This window comes from Salmo trutta, chromosome 3 (genome assembly GCF_901001165.1).
Source record: "Salmo trutta chromosome 3, fSalTru1.1, whole genome shotgun sequence".
In the NCBI taxonomy this organism is placed as follows: Eukaryota; Metazoa; Chordata; class Actinopteri; order Salmoniformes; family Salmonidae; genus Salmo; species Salmo trutta.
The window spans coordinates 73,853,290-73,875,281 of NC_042959.1; the positions used below are offsets into that span (position 1 = coordinate 73,853,290).

Below are 21,992 nucleotides of genomic sequence, written 5' to 3' on the forward strand. Positions count from 1 at the left end.
CTCTCTGCAATCAGAAAATGGTTTTCGATTAATGACATGATTGCTTGTGTCATATGCAAATACTTTTTCTGAAATGTGATTTTTATGGCTGTTAATTGCGATGTTATAAAAATACAATAAAATACAATAAAGTAATTCAATCATTTTTATTTACATTAAACAGTTAAACAGTTTATACTAAGGCACGCTCATTTGGACGGGATGTTTGTCTTTTCCCATAGAGATAGATAGAGGACTCTAGTGCCCAAATGTCTATTTTAGAATGGGCAGCGCCATTGAGCACTTTCACCATTTTGAAGTAGTCACTGGGTGGGACTTCCTATGGGTTAAGGAAGGATCACATAATTCCAACCAGGTCACCAGGAGGGATCAGCCAATGCATTATACTTGTGAACAAACATTCCATAACTGCAGGTGGCAGTAAATTGGCAAGCTTTATACCTGTTCAAACAACGCACTCCAGGTGGCAGTATGCACCAAGAGGCCAGGGTTCCAGCTTTGCTTCTGTACCACAGTTTAATCTTAAGGATCGGACTCTTTTTTTCAATTTTCGCCTAAAATGACATACACAAATCTAACTGCCTGTAGCTCAGGATTTGAAGCAAGGATATGCATATTCTTGATACCATTTGAAAGGAAACATTTTGAAGTCTGTGGAAATGTGAAATTAATGTAGGACAACATAACGCATTTGATCTGGTGAAAGATAATACAAAGAAATAAAACATGTGTTTTTTTGTTTTTTTGTACCATCATCTTTGAAATCCATCACTCACAGCCGAAGATATTAACATTTTATATTAATCAAATGTCCGGTCTGTTTTTGGATGATGTGATGACGTCATCACTGCTTGTGCTGCTCCTTGTGCGATGGTAATCCCAGATATAGACGTCCATGAAATTAATCAACCCTATGTGAAAGTGAGTAGATTACCTTGAAAACAACAGGCAGACATCTTGGATGTAGTCTTCAGTTCTTATTATATCTCAGTGGTATGCACACATTCAGTTTGTTTACCAAATCATAGAAAATGTACTACTTCAAAATGGAGATGCCCTCAATTGTGCTGCCCCTGCTCTCACAAACGCCATAATAGTACATATACAATGATACGATGTCTATCTAAGTCTATGGGCTTTTCCAGGCGCGCCATCTTTGCTGGCACCACGCATAGTTCCTGGCTTTCAGCGCGCACTAATCACTGATTGGATAGCCTGATGCGCGTTGCAGAGAAATTCAGCGAGGACAAAAACTACGCTCGCTCCAATTTACGGGGCGTGACAGTTGAACAACAACAATCAAGCTTCCGGTTTTTCCCCATTCTTACTAGAGTTGACTAGCATGTTCTTGTGAGCGTAAAACCGCACAATCAACAAGTTTATGTATAATAGATTTACGTGTACGCTAGGTACATTTTATTATTTTGTTTGTCGTGGAATAAGAGCACCGGAGGAGCTATTACTGACTTTGAAACACCGCTTTATTTGACCATTACACTGCGGACAACTTCCAATACGGTAAAGACTGATCTAATTAGTTAGCTAACATTTGAATGAAATTAAGCATTCTATTGGACTTCAAATGGACGTGTTTTTTTCTGTAGTATTACAGAGGAGATAGCACATTTTTTGCTCCCTTGCAAAGTGTTTCATTCATTCCTTTTTACTGTTTTGTTGAAAGTTCGTATTCAACAATGTATTGAACAGCTGCAGTCAATATGCTTATGTTTTGTGTATTTTGTCTATCAACAGGGTTATTATGAGCGAAGGAGAGGTATTCCATGAGAAGCAGCGACTGGAGTTGTGCGCCATTCATGCTCTGAACAACGTTCTGCAAGAACAAGTGTTCACCAAGGAGACGGCAGATGACATCTGCAAGCGGTGAGGTCACTTAGGTCAGGCGATGTGTGTGTAATGCCATCTTTAGGGGGCGGTGTTTTGGCTTAACAGGGTTCTTTGTGTCAATGATAACACACAGGCTCTTCAATATGCAATCTCTGCATGTAAATCATCAAGTACTGCTATTAGCCTGTGATCCAAGGAGCACCCACCACACTTTCTCCATGAGTTCCAAGAGCATGTGAATCTGTTTTTACCATGTTCCCCTCTTTCCCCTCCCTCCCCAGGCTAGCTCCACAATGTGTGGTGAACCCTCACCGCTCAATGCTGGGCACAGGCAACTATGACATCAACGTCATCATGGCTGCCCTACAGAGCAGAGAGTTAGCTGCAGTATGGTGGGACAAACGCAGGTCAGACTTCAATACCTCAGGGCCAGACAGATTCGGAAGAGATGATTGGCAATTAAATACACCTGTGTAATAAATCCAACCAAGTACTGCTACAGGTCATGAAGACCTAGTTTTATTGACCAAAGAAAATCTACTGATAAGGAAACTTCGCCACAGATTCTGTCTACTCCTACTGTTCATCACTGTTCCTACCCTTCACCACCACTGTGGCTCTGTTGATTTTAACCCAAAATCTCCTTCCCTTTTTTCTATTTCTCCCTCAGAACAGTACAGAGTCTCTGTGTTGACAAGGTCCAGGGGTTCATCCTGAACGTTCCGTCACGTGTCTCTCTCGGAATTGTGTCCCTCCCCGTCAAGCGGCGGCACTGGCTTGCAGTGCGCCAGGTTAATGGACACTACTACAACCTCGACTCCAAACTAAAGAGTCCTGTCTGCATCGGGAACGAAGCAGATCTCCGGTGAGTGAAGGGAGGAATGACGACTATGCAGACATGTATTGTACAACTCCTATCAAAGACACAGTATCTACAACTTTACAGCTGATAGTGATAAATGCAAAAATATGCAAATGCTAAACTTTTCATGCTAATTGTTTGCGAACAGAAATGTCCTTCGCTATATTTTTTTTACATACTTACCCTGTCAGGAACTCTTGAACGCAGCCCACAATTTGACTGTGGTAGACTACTAGTCCGAGTTCGATCTCATCCTGTTAGAGGAGTGGTCACATGGGGCTTACCACAGTGTCTGTTTGTTACAGTTTGTACTTTGCACTCTTGTAAACCAGTCTCTCTCACTCTCCCATTCGTTCTCTCTCTCAGTACATTTCTCAGTGAAGTTCTGTCACCAGATGTGGCAGAGATGCTCCTGGTTGTGAGGAGGGATGTGGAGGAGTACGGAACCTGGCTGAACTCTGACCTCAGGAAGTGATTCCTCTGGCCTGGGCATTCCTTCATTCATTCAGCATGGGACTCAAACTTCTGCTCTACTCTGGGAAAAACAAATAACATTTTAGAAAACAAGAGGCACTTAACAAAAAGTAACTATTTCAGGAAATGCATTACCGGTTGCTGAGGAGTGTGGGTGCTCTTACACACACAAAGTTCCAAAGAGAATTTAAGATGACGAGGGATTTCTGTCCCAAATGGCTTGTTTGTAACAGTTTACTGGCTGTTGTTTGGATTTCTACACTACAGCTGCATCTATCTTTTTCCTTCTCTCTCTTCCTTCTTCCGCAGCTATGCACTGCACTGTCGAGGTAGACCAGTTAGAACTGGTTTGTCTTTATTCTATGCACTGAGGAGGTACAGAAGAGATATTGGATGTCATGTTGACAACTGACTGTGTGAAAATAATGCTTCTATGTTTGTGTACTGTCCTGTGTCTACATCTAACTATGCATATCCAAGTGAATGGAAGCACTGTCTTTCTGTTACACGCCCTCAAACTACACACACACTCAGAGGATATAAAGAAAATGTTATTTATATGTAACGATATGTCTCGTTGTCTTTCAGAGGTTCAGCAGTACAGTTCATTCACAGTTGAGTGACTTAAACAAGGCCAAACTTTATTCATTGTTATTATTTTATTTATATTAGACTCTGGAGTGAAAAAGGATGCCATTCAAAAGGAGCATTGATTATACCATACAAACGCAATTCAAGGGTTAACAAGGTCAGTAGGCAAGGGGGGTGTTCAATGAAATCTGACATCACATATGTACATAACATCCTATAGAGACCCCAGAAACCCACTGCTATATAGTTATTATTGCTATTTACGGTAGGGCTACTGCAGCACCAGTGGCAGGAGTTTTATTGCTATGTGCCTGCTGTCATTGCATGGGAGTTGTAGTTCTAATGGTCTCGAGGTTGGATGGGAGTTGTAGTTCTCCATTCAGCCTACAAAGAGGTACTATAGCCCTCTCTTCAATGTTCTTTTTAAGAGCAAAGTTTCATGAGGGGATGGACAACTCCAGTCCTTGGGGACTTGGTGTCCCTTCTGCACCTGACTCCAATAATCACCTAATCATGATCTTCAGTTTAGAATGCAATTAGTTTAATTACCACTCTGGCCCCAAGGACAGGAGTTGCCCATCCCTGATTTAGATAATGTCATCAACAGTGAAATGTGTAGTATCAGAAGGTAATACAAGGGAGATAGAGTTTTCACCTATAAAAAGTAAATCAAATAAAAATTGCACGTTGAATACCAAGTGAGGAGACTGCATATTCATTCACCCAAAAATGTGTTTTGTTTCTACGTGTCAGTGTTTCTCTACAACAAGATATAGATATAAAAACGTGAAAATAAATTGATGCTACATTTAAAAAATATAGAACTACAATGTAACGTCAATACCATTCTGGCTCGCCGCGCAACTGTTGACACTGGACAGACAACGGGGATTGTAAGGGGTGACTTTGACCAAGTGAACCTGGTTCAGACCTCTTGATAATCATGCTACCTACTGTATCTGACATTAGCTTACTGTGAGGTTCTACAGCAGGCCATTCAACCTTTTGGTACTGACGTTACGCACCTTTAATTTACATCTAAAGCTCAATTTTTCGGGATTAGTTATGTTTTCTTAATCTCAGTAAAGTGTCCATTCATAAGAAAACAAAAAAAAAATCTATACTTTTTTAAACATAAAAACAAAATTAGCGTGAATACAGATTCCTTGAATGGGCAGAGTTGGGGTGTGTTTGACTACCCCCGTAACCAGTCAGCATGCTGGGAGAGTACTGTACTTTCAGAAACAGCGTTTTGATTCGATACATTGAAGATCCACAGAGGAGGGTGTGCAGAGAGAAGGGAGACAAGAAAACAACAAGAAATCTCCATTATTCAAATTTGTTTCAAAATCATCTCATGTATGAAGATGAGCACTCACATGGTCACATTATTCCCCTAACAACAGGGGTAGAGGAGGTAGAAGTTATTCACAACCACTGATCCAGGGTCTTTACCTCCAAATGGTTAAGGTTAGGAATGGGTGTCAGGTAATCTGATCCCAGATCAGAGGTGGATGGAGGCAACTTCTACCTCAAGCACCAGGGACTGTTGTAAAAGTTAGAACTGGGATGGTAATGCTAGAAAGGACAAAGGTAGGGTAATGGTTAGGGTTAGGTCTCAGGTTTGTGGTCAGAAAGCACTGTATTTACGTCCTTTCTAGCATGTCCAAAGTCAGAGAGGTGACAACCGATGGAGTTAGTTGTTAGGGGCAGAAAGTGAGCTTTCCCATTCAAGCGATAGTACACATATTTTAGGTTAGTTGAATAAAAAAAGAATGCCAGTTTACAGCAGGTGCGTAGACAGAATTTAGTTGGTAGATGGGCCTGCAGAAATTTGGATGGGCCAACACCACCCCGGCCCACCCATGCCTACACTCCTGCCCTACAGGGTCCTGTGAGGTTGGAGCCACACCACCACCATCACAACCATCCCCACTACCATCACCACCATTGCCATTACCATCACCATCACAACCATCCCCACTACCATCACCACCATTACCATTACCATCACCATCACAACCATCCCCACTACCATCATCACCATCCCCACTACCATCACCACCATTACCATTACCATCACAACCATCCCCACTACCATCACCACCATTACCACCACCACCATCCCCACTACCATCACCAGCATCCCCACTACCATCACCACCACCACCATCCCCACTACCATCATCACCACTACCATCACCATCACCACCATCCCCACTACAATCACAACCATCACCACCATCCCCACTACCATCACAACCATCATCACCACTACCATCACCACCTTGACCATCACCCCCAAAACCACCATCACCACCACTACCATCCCCACTACCATCATCCCTACCACCACCACTACTACTACCACCACCACCACCACCACTACTACTACCATCACCACCTAGACCATCACCACCACTACCATCACCACCACCACCACTACTACCATCACCACCTAGATCACCACCACCACCACCACCACCACCACCACTACTACTACCATCACCACCTAGACCATCACCACCACTACCATCACCACCACCACCACCAGTTAGTTAGATCAGAATGTTGATTATCGACTAACGACAAACGTACAGGCAAATAACACCTCGAGTGACGGTTTACACGCATAGTGATGACAAATGACACAGATTAGGATGTCACGAATACAAAGGAACTCACAGAGGGGGGTGGGGACTGCCTGTCAGTCAGGGGTAGGCTCTCATAGCCAGGGTTGCCATTGGAGGAAACGTTTGGAGTCCTGTGTAGAGACAGAAAGAGAGAGGAAACGAAAGGAAAAGGAGGAAGGCAGAAGAGGAGGAGTAGGAGCAGGAGTGGAGAATGAGTGAGAGAGAGGGGAAAAAGGGATGAGACACATTGAGAAAGACATAAAGAGGGAGGTGGACCAAAGGAGGGAACCGAGGTGGGGTAAGAAGAGAAAGGGAGGAAGAGCGATTAGCGAAATGGAGATGTAGAAACGGACCTCCTTATAACTGGTGGCATTAGTGTTATTAGGGCACTACATCTACGTAGGCAGCGGGATAGCTGGTGGTTTCAGCATGGGGGACACAGACATTATACACACAGTCCACTCCTGATAAGTGCACTTTGGGAAATGCAAACTCATGTACAATGATGAAGTGCACGTGTGTACAACGTGTACGTGCATTGCAACTTAAAACTTGAGACTTCCCCAGTCCCAATTCAAAATACATTCATTTTTAATTGCTCTGGATATCCACATGCTCCACTTTAGTGCGTGCTTTCCAGACGGCCCCAAACCAGAGCATTTATCAGGAGTCCACTGCATTCTTATTGGTTATTGGGTACCTGGAATCTGAGTTACTTTACTCTGGGCAGTTTGGTCATGATATTGTTACTATTAGATCTAGGCTAGGGCCACTGACGATCAGTGTTTACAGCACCTGAATACACCAGCTGGACTTGGCATTTAGTTATGTTCTACATGCTAAGGCATAAGGTAGGAAAGTACACTTCTTAGGGCATTAACTGGACTTGCAAAGTATAGAAAGAGAGTGAAAGAGAGGAAGAGAAAGACAGAGACAGAGTGAGAGAGTGATAAAGAAATAATAAAGGACAGAGACAGAAAGAGAGAGTGAGAGTAATTTGAGAGACTTGATAACATGAGACTTGGACACCACAGTGTGGATGGTGGGTGGGAGTGATGGAGTTTTACCTAGGTCAACCTGAGCCTCATATCTCCGCAGTATTAAGGCCTGTGTCTCAAATGACACCCTATTCCCCATATAGTGCACTACTTTCGGGACACTTGGCCCAAAGTAGTGCACTATATGGTGAATAGGGTGTCATTTGAAACACACTCAAGATCTGTGAGTGATCGATCGGACCGGTCTATGTCTGTCTTGGAAGGCGCGACAGACCGATAGACAGACACACAGAAAGACAGACTTCTGGAGTTGTGTCTGTTTCTCTGCCTACCCTGCAGTCCACAGTAGAACTGTCTGTGTGTCTGTTTCTCTGCCTACCCTGCAGTCCACAGCAGACCTGTCTGTGTGTCTGTTTCTCTGCCTACCCTGCAGTCCACAGTAGACCTGTCTGTGTGTCTGTTTCTCTGCCTACCCTGCAGTCCACAGTAGACCTGTGTGTCTGTTTCTCTGCCTACCCTGCAGTCCACAGCAGACCTGTCTGTGTGTCTGTTTCTCTGCCTACCCTGCAGTCCACAGCAGACCTGTCTGTGTGTCTGTTTCTCTGCCTACCCTGCAGTCCACAGTAGACCTGTCTGTGTGTCTGTTTCTCTGCCTACCCTGCAGTCCACAGTAGACCTGTCTGTGTGTCTGTTTCTTTGCCTACCCTGCAGTCCACAGTAGCCCTGTCTGTGTGTCTGTTTCTCTGCCTACCCTGCAGTCCACAGTAGACCTGTCTGTGTGTCTGATTCTCTGCCTACCCTGCAGTCCACAGTAGACCTGTCTGTGTGTCTGTTTCTCTGCCTACCCTGCAGTCCACAGTAGACCTGTCTGTGTGTCTGTTTCTCTGGCTACCCTGCAGTCCACAGTAGACCTGTCTGTGTGTCTGTTTCTCTGCCTACCCTGCAGTCCACAGTAGCCCTGTCTGTGTGTCTGTTTCTCTGCCTACCCTGCAGTCCACAGTAGCCCTGTCTGTGTGTCCATCTATGTTGTGTGTGTGTTTGCTTCCCCTGACGAAGCGATCCGTATGTGTCTATATGGAGGCAGAGTGAATCTGACTACTCCATCACTGTACATGTATGGGTGGGTGTGAGGTAGAACTATATCCAATGTATTCCCAATGTCAAACGTTTGCCATGTGTGTTCATGTATGCTAACATTACAGGGTGTGGTGAAGTAAATATGTGTGTCTTTTCAAGCTGTGCATCTAAAACCTCTGTGTGTCTCTGTTTTGTACCTCTCCTTTACTTATGCTCGTTAACATAGCAGACTTAGTCAGTAGGTCTGTGTGTGTTCATGCACACTCCACTACTCTATACTGGGCCAATATGAGTGTCCTAATCTTGTTGGCTTCAGTTGGGAGCTTCGAGTTGAAGTTACACCAAGGGACAGATCTAGGATCAGCTTACCCTCCCCCAAGTCTTCATCCTCAGCCACTATAGTAAAAAAAACTGACTTTAGATCAGTGACTGGGGGCAACTTCCTCTTATTCCCGGGAGGTCTCTCTGAGGCAACTCTGTCTGTCTGTCTGTCTGTGTGTCTGTGTGTCTGTGTTACTCACGGGAGGGGTGGCGCGCTAGAAAAGGGAGGAGTCCACCCGGCCCCCTGGTAATTATAGAAGGGGGGCAAGGCCCCTCGCTGAGACCCCACGGCCGGCTGTCTACGTGCCTGATGGGAAGTGAAGGGGTCCTCGCTCTCGCTGTCTGAGTCTTCATACTCCTCGGAATCACTGTCGCCCGTCGGAGAGAGGGGAGAGGAGAACTCATGAGAACAACAATTAGGGGTTTTAGTAACAAGTTGTATGAACCTTTAAATCCTATGGAACAGATACGAAACACACTCTTCTTCATGTGTGGAAGACAGACACAACATCTGTGTACTTTTACCCTACTGTACAAGAAAACAAAAAAAAGTAAAATAATAATATAAAGTACTGTGTAAAAGTTTTAGGCAGGTGTGAAAAAATGCTGTAAAGTAAGAATGCTTTCAAAAATAGACATGTTAATAGATTCTATTTATCAACAAACAAAACGCAAAATGAGCAAACAGAAGAAAAATCTAAATCAAATCCATATTTGGTGTGACCCCCTTTGTCTTCAAAACAGCATCAATTCTTGTAGGTACACTTGCACAAAGTCAGGGATTTGTAGGCATATAGCCAGGTGTATGATTAAACAATTATACCAAACAGGTGCTAATGATCATTAATTCATTTCTGCAAATGTTGGGGATTTGGTCAGAATTAATGGTCTCCTCAATACTGAGAAGTATAGGCAGATACTTATCCATCATGCAATACCATCTGGGAGGCATCTGATTGGCCCCAAATTTAATCTGCAGCATAACAACGACCCCAAACGTACAGCGAAAGTCATTATGAACTATCTTCAGCGTAAAGAAGAACAAGGAGTCCTGGAAGTGATGGTATGGCCCCCACAGAGCCCTGATCTCAACATCATTGAGTCTGTCTGGGATTACATGAAGAGAGAGAAGCATCTGAGGCTGCCTAAATCCACAGAAGAACTGTGGTTAGTTCTCCAAGATGTTTGGGCCAACCTACCTGCCGAGTTCCTTCAAAAACTGTGTGCAAGTGTACCTAGAATAATTGATGCTGTTTTGAAGGCAAAGGGTGGTCACCCCAAATATTGATTTGATGTAGATCTTTCTTCTGTTCGCTCACTTTGCATTTTGTTAATTGATAAATATAAACTATTAAACATGTCTATTTTTTTTTAAAGCATTCTTACTTTACAGCATTTTTTCACACCTGCCTAAAACTTTTGCACAGTACTGTATATATATATTTTTTATCTGTTAAATCTATGGGTTTGGGATGGTGCATTCAGCAATGTCCTTTGGAATACAGACGTCCTGTTAATTTTACATCGATACTCGCAAATAGAAAAAATGAATCCCCTTGTTGATCCCTGAATCTGTTTTTCCCTTCATGTTTCTGGCTGTGACACAGTTGGAAGCTGTTTACTACAGACAGACAGAAGCTCTGACAGACCTGGAGGTACAGTAGTGAACTACATATCCATCCAGTACGTCAACCCACACCTAGAGATGCACCTCAATATAGTACAACCTTACCTTACTGCTGAGCAAGTTCAGAGGAAATGTTCCACTATGATATAGAAAACTTCAGCAACAACATTATGACATCAATAACATATCTCTCTCTCACACACACACAGACACACACACACACACACCTGGGGAAGCTTCTCCAGGCACCGGGCAGGGAACAGAGGATGGCAGTGAAGGCCAGAGCCGAAAGGAAAGAGTAGAGGGAGAGGTAGAGCAATCCCTCCATCCCGTCATAGCACAGGCCTTTCAAAGAGTCAATATAATCCTAAGAAACAGAGACAGAAAGAGCAAAAAGACTTGAGAAAAGAGCAAGAACACACCAGAGACCATTACACCCCATGTTAAACACTAGGCCTACCTTGTTGAGACCTCGACAGTTGAGTAGCGCCACTAGCTGGTGAAAGTTGCCCTCTGTGGCATTGAGAATCTGCTGAACCTCCCTGAGTGACTTCTACAACGACAATAGGTAAGGATAATGTCACACTTAGTTTCATAAACATGTCACTGTGCTTTATATATTTGGCAGACATTTTGTGTCATGGGTTGCACCCTGGCCCAGTGTGACGTACCTCTGCCTTGGGGACCTGTGGGAGAGCATTCCGGTCCAGGCTGGATAGGTGTGTGTGGATGCTGGAAAGGGCCCTCTGTGACTGGGTCAGCAGCTGCAGACAACAGGTCATTGAAAATATTGCTTTGCTAACACTGTATAATCTATAAACATCCTGATCAGTACCTATGAGAAAATACAAGTTTACTTACTGTCCTATATCAGTGCCACCAGGGTTGGAATTACAGAGCTGCCCAGAAATAATACTAACCCCCATATATTTACATTGGTCCAGCCCACTCATTTCAGGGCACTCAGAAGAGTCCATGTGTTATTGAAACCCTGATCCCCTAACACCACTACGTGAGACACAGCATCAAAAGAGAACAGTTCCTACCTGCTGGAATGGGCTGTTCATACGTCTGCTGCAGGTCAGGTAATAATCCAACACGTCTGGATAGGACAGAGGACAGCAGCAGACCATCACTCAGCAATGAATACAGTGTGTCAGGGCATTTCAGCATCAAAATGAATGGCTATATGAACGAAATGATCAGAGACTCTTTGTTAGTGTGCAGCAATGCACTACTGTACCTGAGCTGGTCCCAGAGTTGAAGTGGGTGGAGTTGAGCACAAATGTGTTGGGATCTGTACAGAAGTCACTGACAGCCTGGAGATGCAGAGAGAGGTAGATGGGGAAGAGAGGTAGAGTGGGATATAGAAAGAAATACATAGAAAGAGAGAGAGGTGAAGGGGGAGAGAAATTGAGGGAGAGATCATAAGGGAAAAGTTAACAGAGACACACTGACTGACGGACACACTTCCCTCCTCAGATATCTGACTGCAGCACGTGGCCCACTGCCTGCTCTATTGACTTACTGAGTGAATCACATGTTGCATAGATCTACTGTCCCTCAACCTGCTGCATAGACCTACTGTCTCTCTCTATGTTGTATAGATCTACTGTCCCTCTCCATGCTGCAAAGACCTCCTGTCCCTCTCCATGCTGTATAGATCTACTGTCCCTCTCCATGTTGCATAGACCTACTGTCCCTCTCCATGCTGTATAGATCTACTGTCTCTCTCTATGTTGTATAGATCTACTGTCCCTCTCCATGCTGCATAGATCTACTGTCCCTCTCCATGCTGCATAGACCTACTGTCCCTCTCCATGTTGCATAGACCTACTGTCCCTCTCCATGCTGCATAGACCTACTGTCCCTCTCCATGCTGTATAGATCTACTGTCTCTCTCTATGTTGTATAGATCTACTGTCCCTCTCCATGCTGCATAGATCTACTGTCCCTCTCCATGCTGCATAGACCTACTGTCCCTCTCCATGTTGCATAGACCTACTGTCCCTCTCCATGCTGCATAGACCTACTGTCCCTCTCCATGCTGCATAGACCTACTGTCTCTCTCTATGTTGTATAGATCTACTGTCCCTCTCCATGCTGCATAGACCTACTGTCCCTCTCCATGCTGCATAGACCTACTGTCCCTCTCCATGCTGCATAGATCTACTGTCCCTCTCCATGCTGTATAGATCTACTGTCTCTCTCTATGTTGTATAGATCTACTGTCCCTCTCCATGCTGCATAGATCTACTGTCCCTCTCCATGCTGCATAGACCTACTGTCCCTCTCCATGCTGCATAGACCTACTGTCCCTCTCCATGCTGCATAGACCTACTGTCCCTCTCCATGCTGCATAGACCTACTGTCCCTCTCCATGCTGTATAGATCTACTGTCCCTCTCCATGCTGCATAGATCTACTGTCCCTCTCCATGCTGCATAGATCTACTGTCCCTCTCCATGCTGTATAGATCTACTGTCTCTCTCTATGTTGTATAGATCTACTGTCCCTCTCCATGCTGCATAGACCTACTGTCCCTCTCCATGCTGCATAGACCTACTGTCCCTCTCCATGCTGCATAGACCTACTGTCCCTCTCCATGCTGCATAGACCTACTGTCCCTCTCCATGCTGCATAGACCTACTGTCCCTCTCCATACTGTATAGATCTACTGTCCCTCTCCATGCTGCATAGACCTACTGTCCCTCTCCATGCTGCATAGACCTACTGTCCCTCTCCATGCTGCATAGACCTACTGTCCCTCTCCATGCTGCATAGACCTACTGTCCCTCTCCATACTGTATAGACCTACTGTCCCTCTCCATGCTGCATAGATCTACTGTCCCTCTCCATGCTGTATAGATCTACTGTCTCTCTCTATGTTGTATAGATCTACTGTCTCTCTCTATGTTGTATAGATCTACTGTCCCTCTCCATGCTGCATAGACCTACTGTCCCTCTCCATGCTGCATAGACCTACTGTCCCTCTCCATGCTGCATAGACCTACTGTCCCTCTCCATGCTGCATAGACCTACTGTCCTTCTCCATGTTGTATAGATCTACTGTACCTTTCCATGCTGACGTACTGTCTCTCTCTATGTTGTATAGATCTACTGTCCCTCTCCATGCTGCATAGACCTACTGTCTCTCTCTATGCTGCATAGATCTACTATCCCTCTCCATGCTGCATAGACCTACTGTCCCTCTCCATACTGTATAGACCTACTGTCCCTCTCCATGTTGTATAGCTCTACTGTCCCTCTCCATACTGTATAGATCTACTGTCCCTCTCCATACTGTATAGATCTACTGTCCCTCTCCATACTGTATAGACATACTGTCCCTCTCCATACTGTATAGACATACTGTCCCTCTCCATGTTGTATAGATCTACTGTCCCTCTCCATACTGTATAGACCTACTGTCCCTCTCCATGTTGTATAGATCTACTGTCCCTCTCCATACCGTATAGACCTACCGTCCCTCTCCATGTTGTATAGACCTACTGTCCCTCTCCATACTGTATAGACCTACTGTCCCTCTCCATGTTGTATAGACCTACTGTCCCTCTCCATACTGTATAGACCTACTGTCCCTCTCCATACTGTATAGACCTACTGTCCCTCTCCATGTTGTATAGACCTACTGTCCCTCTCCATGTTGTATAGACCTACTGTCCCTCTCCATACTGTATAGACCTACTGTCCCTCTCCATGTTGTATAGACCTACTGTCCCTCTCATACCGTATAGACCTACCGTCCCTCTCCATGTTGTAGACTTACTGTCCCTCTCCATACTGTATAGACTTACTGTCCCTCTCCATACTGTATAGACCTACTGTCCCTCTCCATGTTGTATAGACCTACTGTCCCTCTCCATGCTGTATAGACCTACTGTCCCTCTCCATACTGTATAGACCTACTGTCCCTCTCCATGTTGTATAGCTCTACTGTCCCTCTCCATACTGTATAGACCTACTGTCCCTCTCCATGTTGTATAGATCTACTGTCCCTCTCCATACTGTATAGATCTACTGTCCCTCTCCATACTGTATAGACATACTGTCCCTCTCCATGTTGTATAGATCTACTGTCCCTCTCCATACTGTATAGACCTACTGTCCCTCTCCATGTTGTATAGACCTACTGTCCCTCTCCATACTGTATAGACCTACTGTCCCTCTCCATACTGTATAGACCTACTGTCCCTCTCCATGTTGTATAGACCTACTGTCCCTCTCCATGTTGTATAGACCTACTGTCCCTCTCCATACTGTATAGACCTACTGTCCCTCTCCATGTTGTATAGACCTACTGTCCCTCTCATACCGTATAGACCTACCGTCCCTCTCCATGTTGTAGACTTACTGTCCCTCTCCATACTGTATAGACTTACTGTCCCTCTCCATACTGTATAGACCTACTGTCCCTCTCCATGTTGTATAGACCTACTGTCCCTCTCCATGCTGTATAGACCTACTGTCCCTCTCCATGTTGTATAGACCTACTGTCCCTCTCCATGTTGTATAGACCTACTGTCCCTCTCCATGTTGTATAGACCTACTGTCCCTATCCATAATGTATAGACCTACTGTCCCTCTCCATGTTGTGTAGTCCTACTGTCCCTCTCCATGTTGTATAGACCTACTGTCCCTCTCCATGTTGTATAGACCTACTGTCCCTCTCCATGTTGTATAGACCTACTGTCCCTCTCCATGCTGTATAGACCTACTGTCCCTCTCCATGCTGTATAGACCTACTGTCCCTCTCCATACTGTATAGACCTACCGTCGCTCTCCATACTGTATAGACCTACCGTCCCTCTCCATGTTGTATAGACCTACTGTCCCTCTCCATGCTGTATAGTCCTACTGTCCCTCTCCATGTTGTATAGACCTACTGTCCCTCTCCATGCTGCATAGACCTACTGTCGCTCTCCATACTGTATAGACCTACTGTCCCTCTCCATGCTGTATAGACCTACTGTCCTTCTACATACTGTATATACCTACTGTCCCTCTCCATGCTGCATAGACCTACGGTCCCTCTCCATGCTGTATAGACCTACGGTCCCTCTCCATGCTGTATAGACCTACGGTCCCTCTCCATGCTGTATAGACCTACTGTCCTTCTCCATACTCTATAGACCTACTGTCCCTCTCCATGCTGCATAGACCTACTGTCCCTCTCCATACTGTATAGACCTACTGTCCCTCTCCATACTGTATAGACCTACTGTCCCTCTCCATGTTGTATAGACCTACTGTCCCTCTCCATGTTGCATAGACCTACTGTCATTCTCCATGCTGTATAGACCTACTGTCCCTCTCCGTGGTGTGTAGTCCTACTGTCCCTCTCCATACTGTATAGACCTACTGTCCCTCTCCATGCTGTATAGACCTACTGTCCCTCTCCATGTTGTATAGCCCTACTGTCCTTCTCCATGCTGTATAAATCTACCGTCCCTCTCCATGCTGTATAGACCTACTGTCCCTCTCCATACTCTATAGACCTACTGTCCCTCTCCATACTCTATAGACCTACTGTCCCTCTCCATACTCTATAGACCTACCGTCCCTCTCCATGCTCTATAGACCTACTGTCCCTCTCCATACTCTATAGACCTACTGTCCCTCTCCATACTCTATAGACCTACTGTCCCTCTCCATACTGTATAGACCTACTGTCCCTCTCCATACTCTATAGAACTACTGTCCCTCTCCATGCTGTGTAGACCTACTGTCCCTGTCCATACTGTATAGACCTACTGTCCCTGTCCATACTGTATAGACCTACTCTGCGTTTCTCTTTCCATCTCGCTCTCTCCCTCTCTCATCCTGCTTTTCTACCCTCTCTTTTCATTTACATCGATCCCTTCCTTTTTCCTCCCTCCTGACTGTCACAATGTAAAAAGAGCTGCAGGCACACAGACACAGAGCAAGGGGCAGGCTGACCAGGAGAGGGAGTGAGAGACCCAGACACACACAGAAAGAGAGAGAGTCGGTCCAGGGCAGTTTAGACCCACAGCTGGGTCATTGTCTGTCTGTCAGTGGCCAGGGACAGAAGGGCTCTGTGTGGACCGCTGGACGGGCTCTGAGACATCTCCAGCCAGCTCCACATGACACTGGTCTGCTTGAACCCCTCTCCCTCCAGTCCTAGCCTTTCAACCTTCCTTCATAGACACAGGGGAGCGCACAGGGCGCGCACACACACACACAAATGTCTCCCCTCCCACTGCCCCTCTCTCCTGACAAACTTCCAAGGCATGGATTTGGAATGGGACAGTTGCAAGAAAGAACACTCCCTGGCAGTTCTCAGCAAATGTCAACAGTTCTATATTCTTGGCTCGCTGCTTTATCAAAGCAATATTGAATAAAGATCTCTATGTTCTCTATTCCCTCCAAATTTGTATTTTATTTTTATTTAACCTTTATTTAAATGACATAATAATTTGTTGCTTTTACTGTAATGATGTGTTATGGTCTGTGGTGTTGTGGTAGGCATCAATCAATAGAATGGCCAAGATTGTGTCATAGCATAGAATCAAATGGTATTTTTACTGTCACTGGCTGTCCCACTTGTCCCATTTCTACACCACCCTAAACAAACACTTTCTCCAACCCCCTCTCTTTCTCTCTGTGGGTTCTGGTGAGTCTTTGGAGAAGTTCTCCCTCCCTCCCTCCCTCTCTCCCTCTCTCTCTCCCTCGACTCTCCCTCTCAACTCTCCCTCTCTCTAGGACTCACTCTCTCTCCCTCTCTCTGGGACTCACTCTCTCTGGGACTCACTCTCTCCCTCTCTCTGGGACTCACTCTCTCCCGCTCTCTGGGACTCACTCTCTCCCGCTCTCTGGGACTCACTCTCTCTCCCGCTCTCTGGGACTCACTCTCTCTCTCTGGGACTCACTTTCTCCGGGACTCACTCTCTCTGGGACTCCCTCTCTCCCTCTCTCTGAGACTCCCTCTCTCCCTCTCTCTGGGACTCCCTCTCTCCCTCTCTCTGGGACTCCCTCTCTCCCTCTCACTCACTCTCTCCCTCTCTCTGGGACTCACTCTCTCCCTCTCTCTGGGACTCACTCTCTCCCTCTCTCTGGGACTCACTCTCTCCCTCTCTCTGGTACTCACTCTCTCCCTCTCTCTGGGACTCACTCTCTCCCTCTCTCTGGGACTCACTCTCTCTGGAACTCACTCTCTCCCTCTCTCTGGGACTCACTCTCTCCCTCTCTCTGGGACTCACTCTCTCTGGAACTCACTCTCTCCCTCTCTCTGGGACTCACTCTCTCCCTCTCTCTGGGACTCACTCTCTCTCTCTCTGGAACTCCCTCTCTCCCTCTCTCTGGAACTCACTCTCTCCCTCTCTCTGGGACTCACTCTCTCCCTCTCTCTGGGACTCACTCTCTCTCTCTCTGGAACTCCCTCTCTCCCTCTCTCTGGAACTCACTCTCTCCCTCTCTCTCTTTGGGACTCACTCTCCCTCTCTCTGGAACTCACTCTCTCTGGAACTCACTCTCTCCCTCTCTCTGGAACTCACTCTCTCCCTCTCTCTGGAACTCACTCTCTCCCTCTCTCTGGAACTCACTCTCTCCCTCTCTCTCTCTCTCTGGAACTCACTCTCTCCCTCTCTCTCTCTGGAACTCACTCTCTCCCTCTCTCTCTCTGGAACTCACTCTCTCCCTCTCTCTCTCTGGAACTCACTCTCTCCCTCTCTCTCTCTCTGGAACTCTCTCCCTCTCTCTGGAACTCTCTCCCTCTCTCTGGAACTCTCTCTCTGGAACTCACTCTCTCCCTCTCTCTGGAACTCTCTCCCTCTCTCTCTCCCTCTCTCTGGAACTCTCTCTCTCCCTCTCTCTGGAACTCCCTCCCTCTCTCTGGAACTCTCTCCCTCCCTCTCTCTGGAACTCTCTCCCTCCCTCCCTCTCTCTGGAACTCTCTCCCTCCCTCTCTCTGGAACTCTCTCCCTCTCTCTGGAACTCTCTCTCTGGAACTCACTCTCTCCCTCTCTCTGGAACTCTCTCCCTCTCTCTCTCTGGAACTCTCTCCCTCTCTCTCTCTGGAACTCACTCTCTCCCTCTCTCTGGAACTCTCTCTCTCCCTCTCTCTGGAACTCTCTCTCTCCCTCTCTCTGGAACTCTCTCTCTCCCTCTCTCTGGAACTCTCTCTCTCCCTCTCTCTGGAACTCTCTCCCTCTCTCTCTCTGGAACTCTCTCCCTCTCTCTCTCTGGAACTCTCTCCCTCTCTCTGGATCTCTCTCCCTCTCTCTGGAACTCTCTCCCTCTCTCTCTCTGGAACTCTCTCCCTCTCTCTCTCTGGAACTCTCTCCCTGGAACTCTCTCCCTCTCTCTGGAACTCTCTCCCTCTCTCTGGAACTCTCTCCCTCTCTCTCTCTGGGACTCACACTCTCTCTCTGAAAGCACTTGTGTTCTTCTTCCATCTCCCTCCAAGCCATACACCCACACACAAGTTAACATGCATTAACATGTACTACTTACATTAACATGTACTACTTACATACACATGCATGCTCACACACACACACACACACACACACACACACACACACACACACACACACACACACACACAACTCACAGAAAATACACAGAACACACCTACACACTAATTTCTGCCCCATTTTCCCTCCTTCTTGGTCCCCTGCCATGACTGCAGTGTTCCCTAGGAGGCTAGTCTTTTCACAGTTTAGCACAATGGGCACAGAGACACACTGAAAGCAATACAGAAACACATACACACACATGCAGACAGACACCAACAGAAGTACACAGCCATTCCGTTCTGCTCTGGCAAGGACTTCTTTAAGGCATTCCTGAGATACTCTCTAGCCAGCCATGAACAATCAACTCCCTCCCTTCCCCTCATCAACACACACCACCCCTCCACCTCTCCTCCCTTTATCAGTCCTCACCACCACAGTGGCCGTCTCCAGGCCCAGGGAGCCCCAGCTCAGGAACAGAGCCAGCCAGGCCAGCACCGTCATCCTGGGAGGAGAAAAACCACACACACAGGGGTCAGCTAAGCACCAAACACACCTCCTAGGAACCATCATATATTACACAGCCTACATGACACAGAGTCACGGAGCATTACAAACTCAGTGTTGTTCGATGCAATACAACACACAGGGTTTAACTGTCGGTCTGTGTGTGTGTGTGTGTGTGTGTGTGTGTGTGTGTGTGTGTGTGTGTGTGTGTGTGTGTGCGTGCTTACAGGATGAGGAGCCAGCGGGCCTGTTTGGCTAGCCCCAGCAGGATGAACAGACACACTAGGAGGTCCAGCAGCAACAGCAGCACGTAGGACAGCCACCTACAGCCCAGGAGATAACAGCCATCTCAGCAATAGGACACCATAGAACCACACAATGCAGGGAATACACTTCCAAATACATTTCTATGGTGCTGAACGCAAAACTCAATCTTTCAGCAAACCACAAGGGAGTGATATACTGGCACACGCCATGTGTGTTCTTAACACTCAATTTAAAACCTTGAAGAAGAAGACACTCCCACTCCCTTCCCTCACCTGTAGTCCTCGTTGACCATCAGTGTGTTGGCTGCCCAGCCAGGGGAGAAGGGGCTTGGCATGACCCCTCCGACTGGTGCCACTGTGGGGGCCATGGAGGGGGGCACAGGGGTGAGCGCCGCTATGGGAGGATCTCCGCTATTGTTACTGCTGTTCCAGGCACCCCCGTCAGAGGAGCGAGCCGTGGTCAGAGAGGTGAGCAGGAACACCACGTTCTCTGACAGTCTCCTACAGTTCCGGGTGGACACCAAGTAGGGCTTACTGCCTGTAAACAGCTCCTCCATGGTGGTCAGGGGCCCAGCGATGGACAGCTGTAGCCCAGAGATTGTGTCTGAAACCTGGGGAGGCAGAGAGGGAGGGGTGGGGCAGGACAGAGAGGTGGAGGTTATAAGTCATACAATCAATCTCATGGTCATGTAATCATAGGGAGTTTGTAGTTGTATAATCAACAACATGGGGTGGGTGGAGATTGAATTACAATGAAAAACATGTACAGAGGAAAGAGGGCATCCATCACCCAGACATATAAACCACTGAGTGACCGCGTGGGGACAGACAGATAAACCACTGAGTGACCGCGTGGGGACAGACATATAAACCACTGAGTGACCGCGTGGGGACAGACATATAAACCACTGAGTGACCGCGTGGGGACAGACAGATAAACCACTGAGTGACGGCGTGGGGACAGACAGATAAACCACTGAGTGACCGCGTGGGGACAGACAGATAAACCACTGAGTGACCGCATGAGGACCGTGTGGGGACAGACAGATAAACCACTGAGTGACCGCGTGGGGACAGACAGATAAACCACTGAGTGACCGCGTGGGGACAGACAGATAAACCACTGAGTGACCGCGTGGGGACAGACAGATAAACCACTGAGTGACCGCGTGGGGACAGACAGATAAACCAGAGTGACCGCGTGGGGACAGACAGATAAACCACTGAGTGACCGCATGAGGACAGACAGATAAACCACTGAGTGACCGCATGAGGACAGACAGATAAACCACTGAGTGACCGCGTGGGGACAGACAGATAAACCACTGAGTGACCGCGTGGGGACAGACAGATAAACCACTGAGTGACCGCATGAGGACAGACAGATAAACCACTGAATGACCGCATGAGGACAGACATATAAACCACTGAGTGACCGCATGGGGACAGACATATAAATCACTGAGTGACCGCGTGGGGACAGACATATAAACCACTGAGTGACCGCGTGGGGACAGACATATAAACCACTGAGTGACCGCGTGGGGACAGACAGATAAACCACTGAGTGACCGCGTGGGGACAGACAGATAAACCACTGAGTGACCGCGTGGGGACAGACAGATAAACCACTGAGTGACCGAGTGGGGACAGACAGATAAACCACTGAGTGACCGCGTGGGGACAGACATATAAACCACTGAGTGACCGCGTGGGGACAGACATATAAACCACTGAGTGACCGCATGAGGACAGACAGATAAACCACTGAGTGACCGCATGAGGACAGACAGATCCATATCACACCTGACAAGTTTACACCCCACTCTCTCCCTCTCCGCCAATATATCAACCACACACACACACACACACACACACACACACACACACACACACACACACACACACACACACACACACACACCAGGGTAGATATTGTGCATGTCTGAAATTTGCTGGGAGGGTGGAGCTAGAGTACTCACCAGCAGATCGATGGAAGCCAGTGTGTAATTGGCTGTGAGAAGAGACGAGGTCAACTGATATATCCCATCATTAGCCTCACTGTTGCCATAGAAACCAACGCCTATGGCAACACTGCAAGAAGGGGAACAGGGATTGAGGGAGGGAGAGAGATTCATGTTTAATTCAGTTTGTACTGTATGTACATATAAAATGAATTTGACACAAGATGGAACTGGTGAGAGTGATGTGAAATGTGAGAAATGGATGAACGATCGAACGAACAACCACAGGAAAAGATAAGATAGCTTAGAAGAGTCTTAGCAGTGTCTGCATCT

The 21,992-nt window shown here is 46.7% G+C and overlaps 2 protein-coding genes across 6 annotated transcripts in view; one reads left to right on the plus strand and one right to left on the minus strand.

Annotated features, from left to right (window-relative positions):
• Positions 1-840: 840 nt before the first annotated feature.
• josd2 (Josephin domain containing 2) lies at positions 841-4,470 on the plus strand. The gene is made up of 5 exons (XM_029747677.1): positions 841-1,518; positions 1,753-1,881; positions 2,127-2,252; positions 2,516-2,710; positions 3,074-4,470. Exons 2-5 carry the CDS (start codon positions 1,760-1,762, stop codon positions 3,180-3,182), a joined length of 552 nt encoding a protein of 183 aa, XP_029603537.1. The 5' UTR covers positions 841-1,518; positions 1,753-1,759; the 3' UTR covers positions 3,183-4,470.
• The window catches only part of ttyh1 (tweety family member 1), a 33,047-nt gene continuing 14,880 nt past the window's right edge, over positions 3,826-21,992 (minus strand). The window contains exons 4-15 of one of the 5 annotated variants that reach the window (XM_029747604.1): positions 21,678-21,789; positions 19,969-20,306; positions 19,657-19,752; positions 19,355-19,427; positions 11,672-11,747; positions 11,475-11,530; positions 11,100-11,192; positions 10,889-10,981; positions 10,656-10,795; positions 9,002-9,169; positions 6,458-6,536; positions 3,826-5,002 (exon numbers count right to left, since the gene is read on the minus strand). In XM_029747604.1, the coding sequence (XP_029603464.1) occupies positions 4,919-5,002; positions 6,458-6,536; positions 9,002-9,169; positions 10,656-10,795; positions 10,889-10,981; positions 11,100-11,192; positions 11,475-11,530; positions 11,672-11,747; positions 19,355-19,427; positions 19,657-19,752; positions 19,969-20,306; positions 21,678-21,789 (1,408 nt within the window). In that variant the 3' untranslated portion in view covers positions 3,826-4,918. Of the gene's footprint in view, positions 5,003-6,457; positions 6,537-6,573; positions 7,286-9,001; positions 9,170-10,655; positions 10,796-10,888; positions 10,982-11,099; positions 11,193-11,474; positions 11,531-11,671; positions 11,748-19,354; positions 19,428-19,656; positions 19,753-19,968; positions 20,307-21,677; positions 21,790-21,992 lie in introns of those variants that run through there. The other 4 variants (XM_029747638.1, XM_029747613.1, XM_029747630.1 and 1 more) reach the window with 4 other exon arrangements.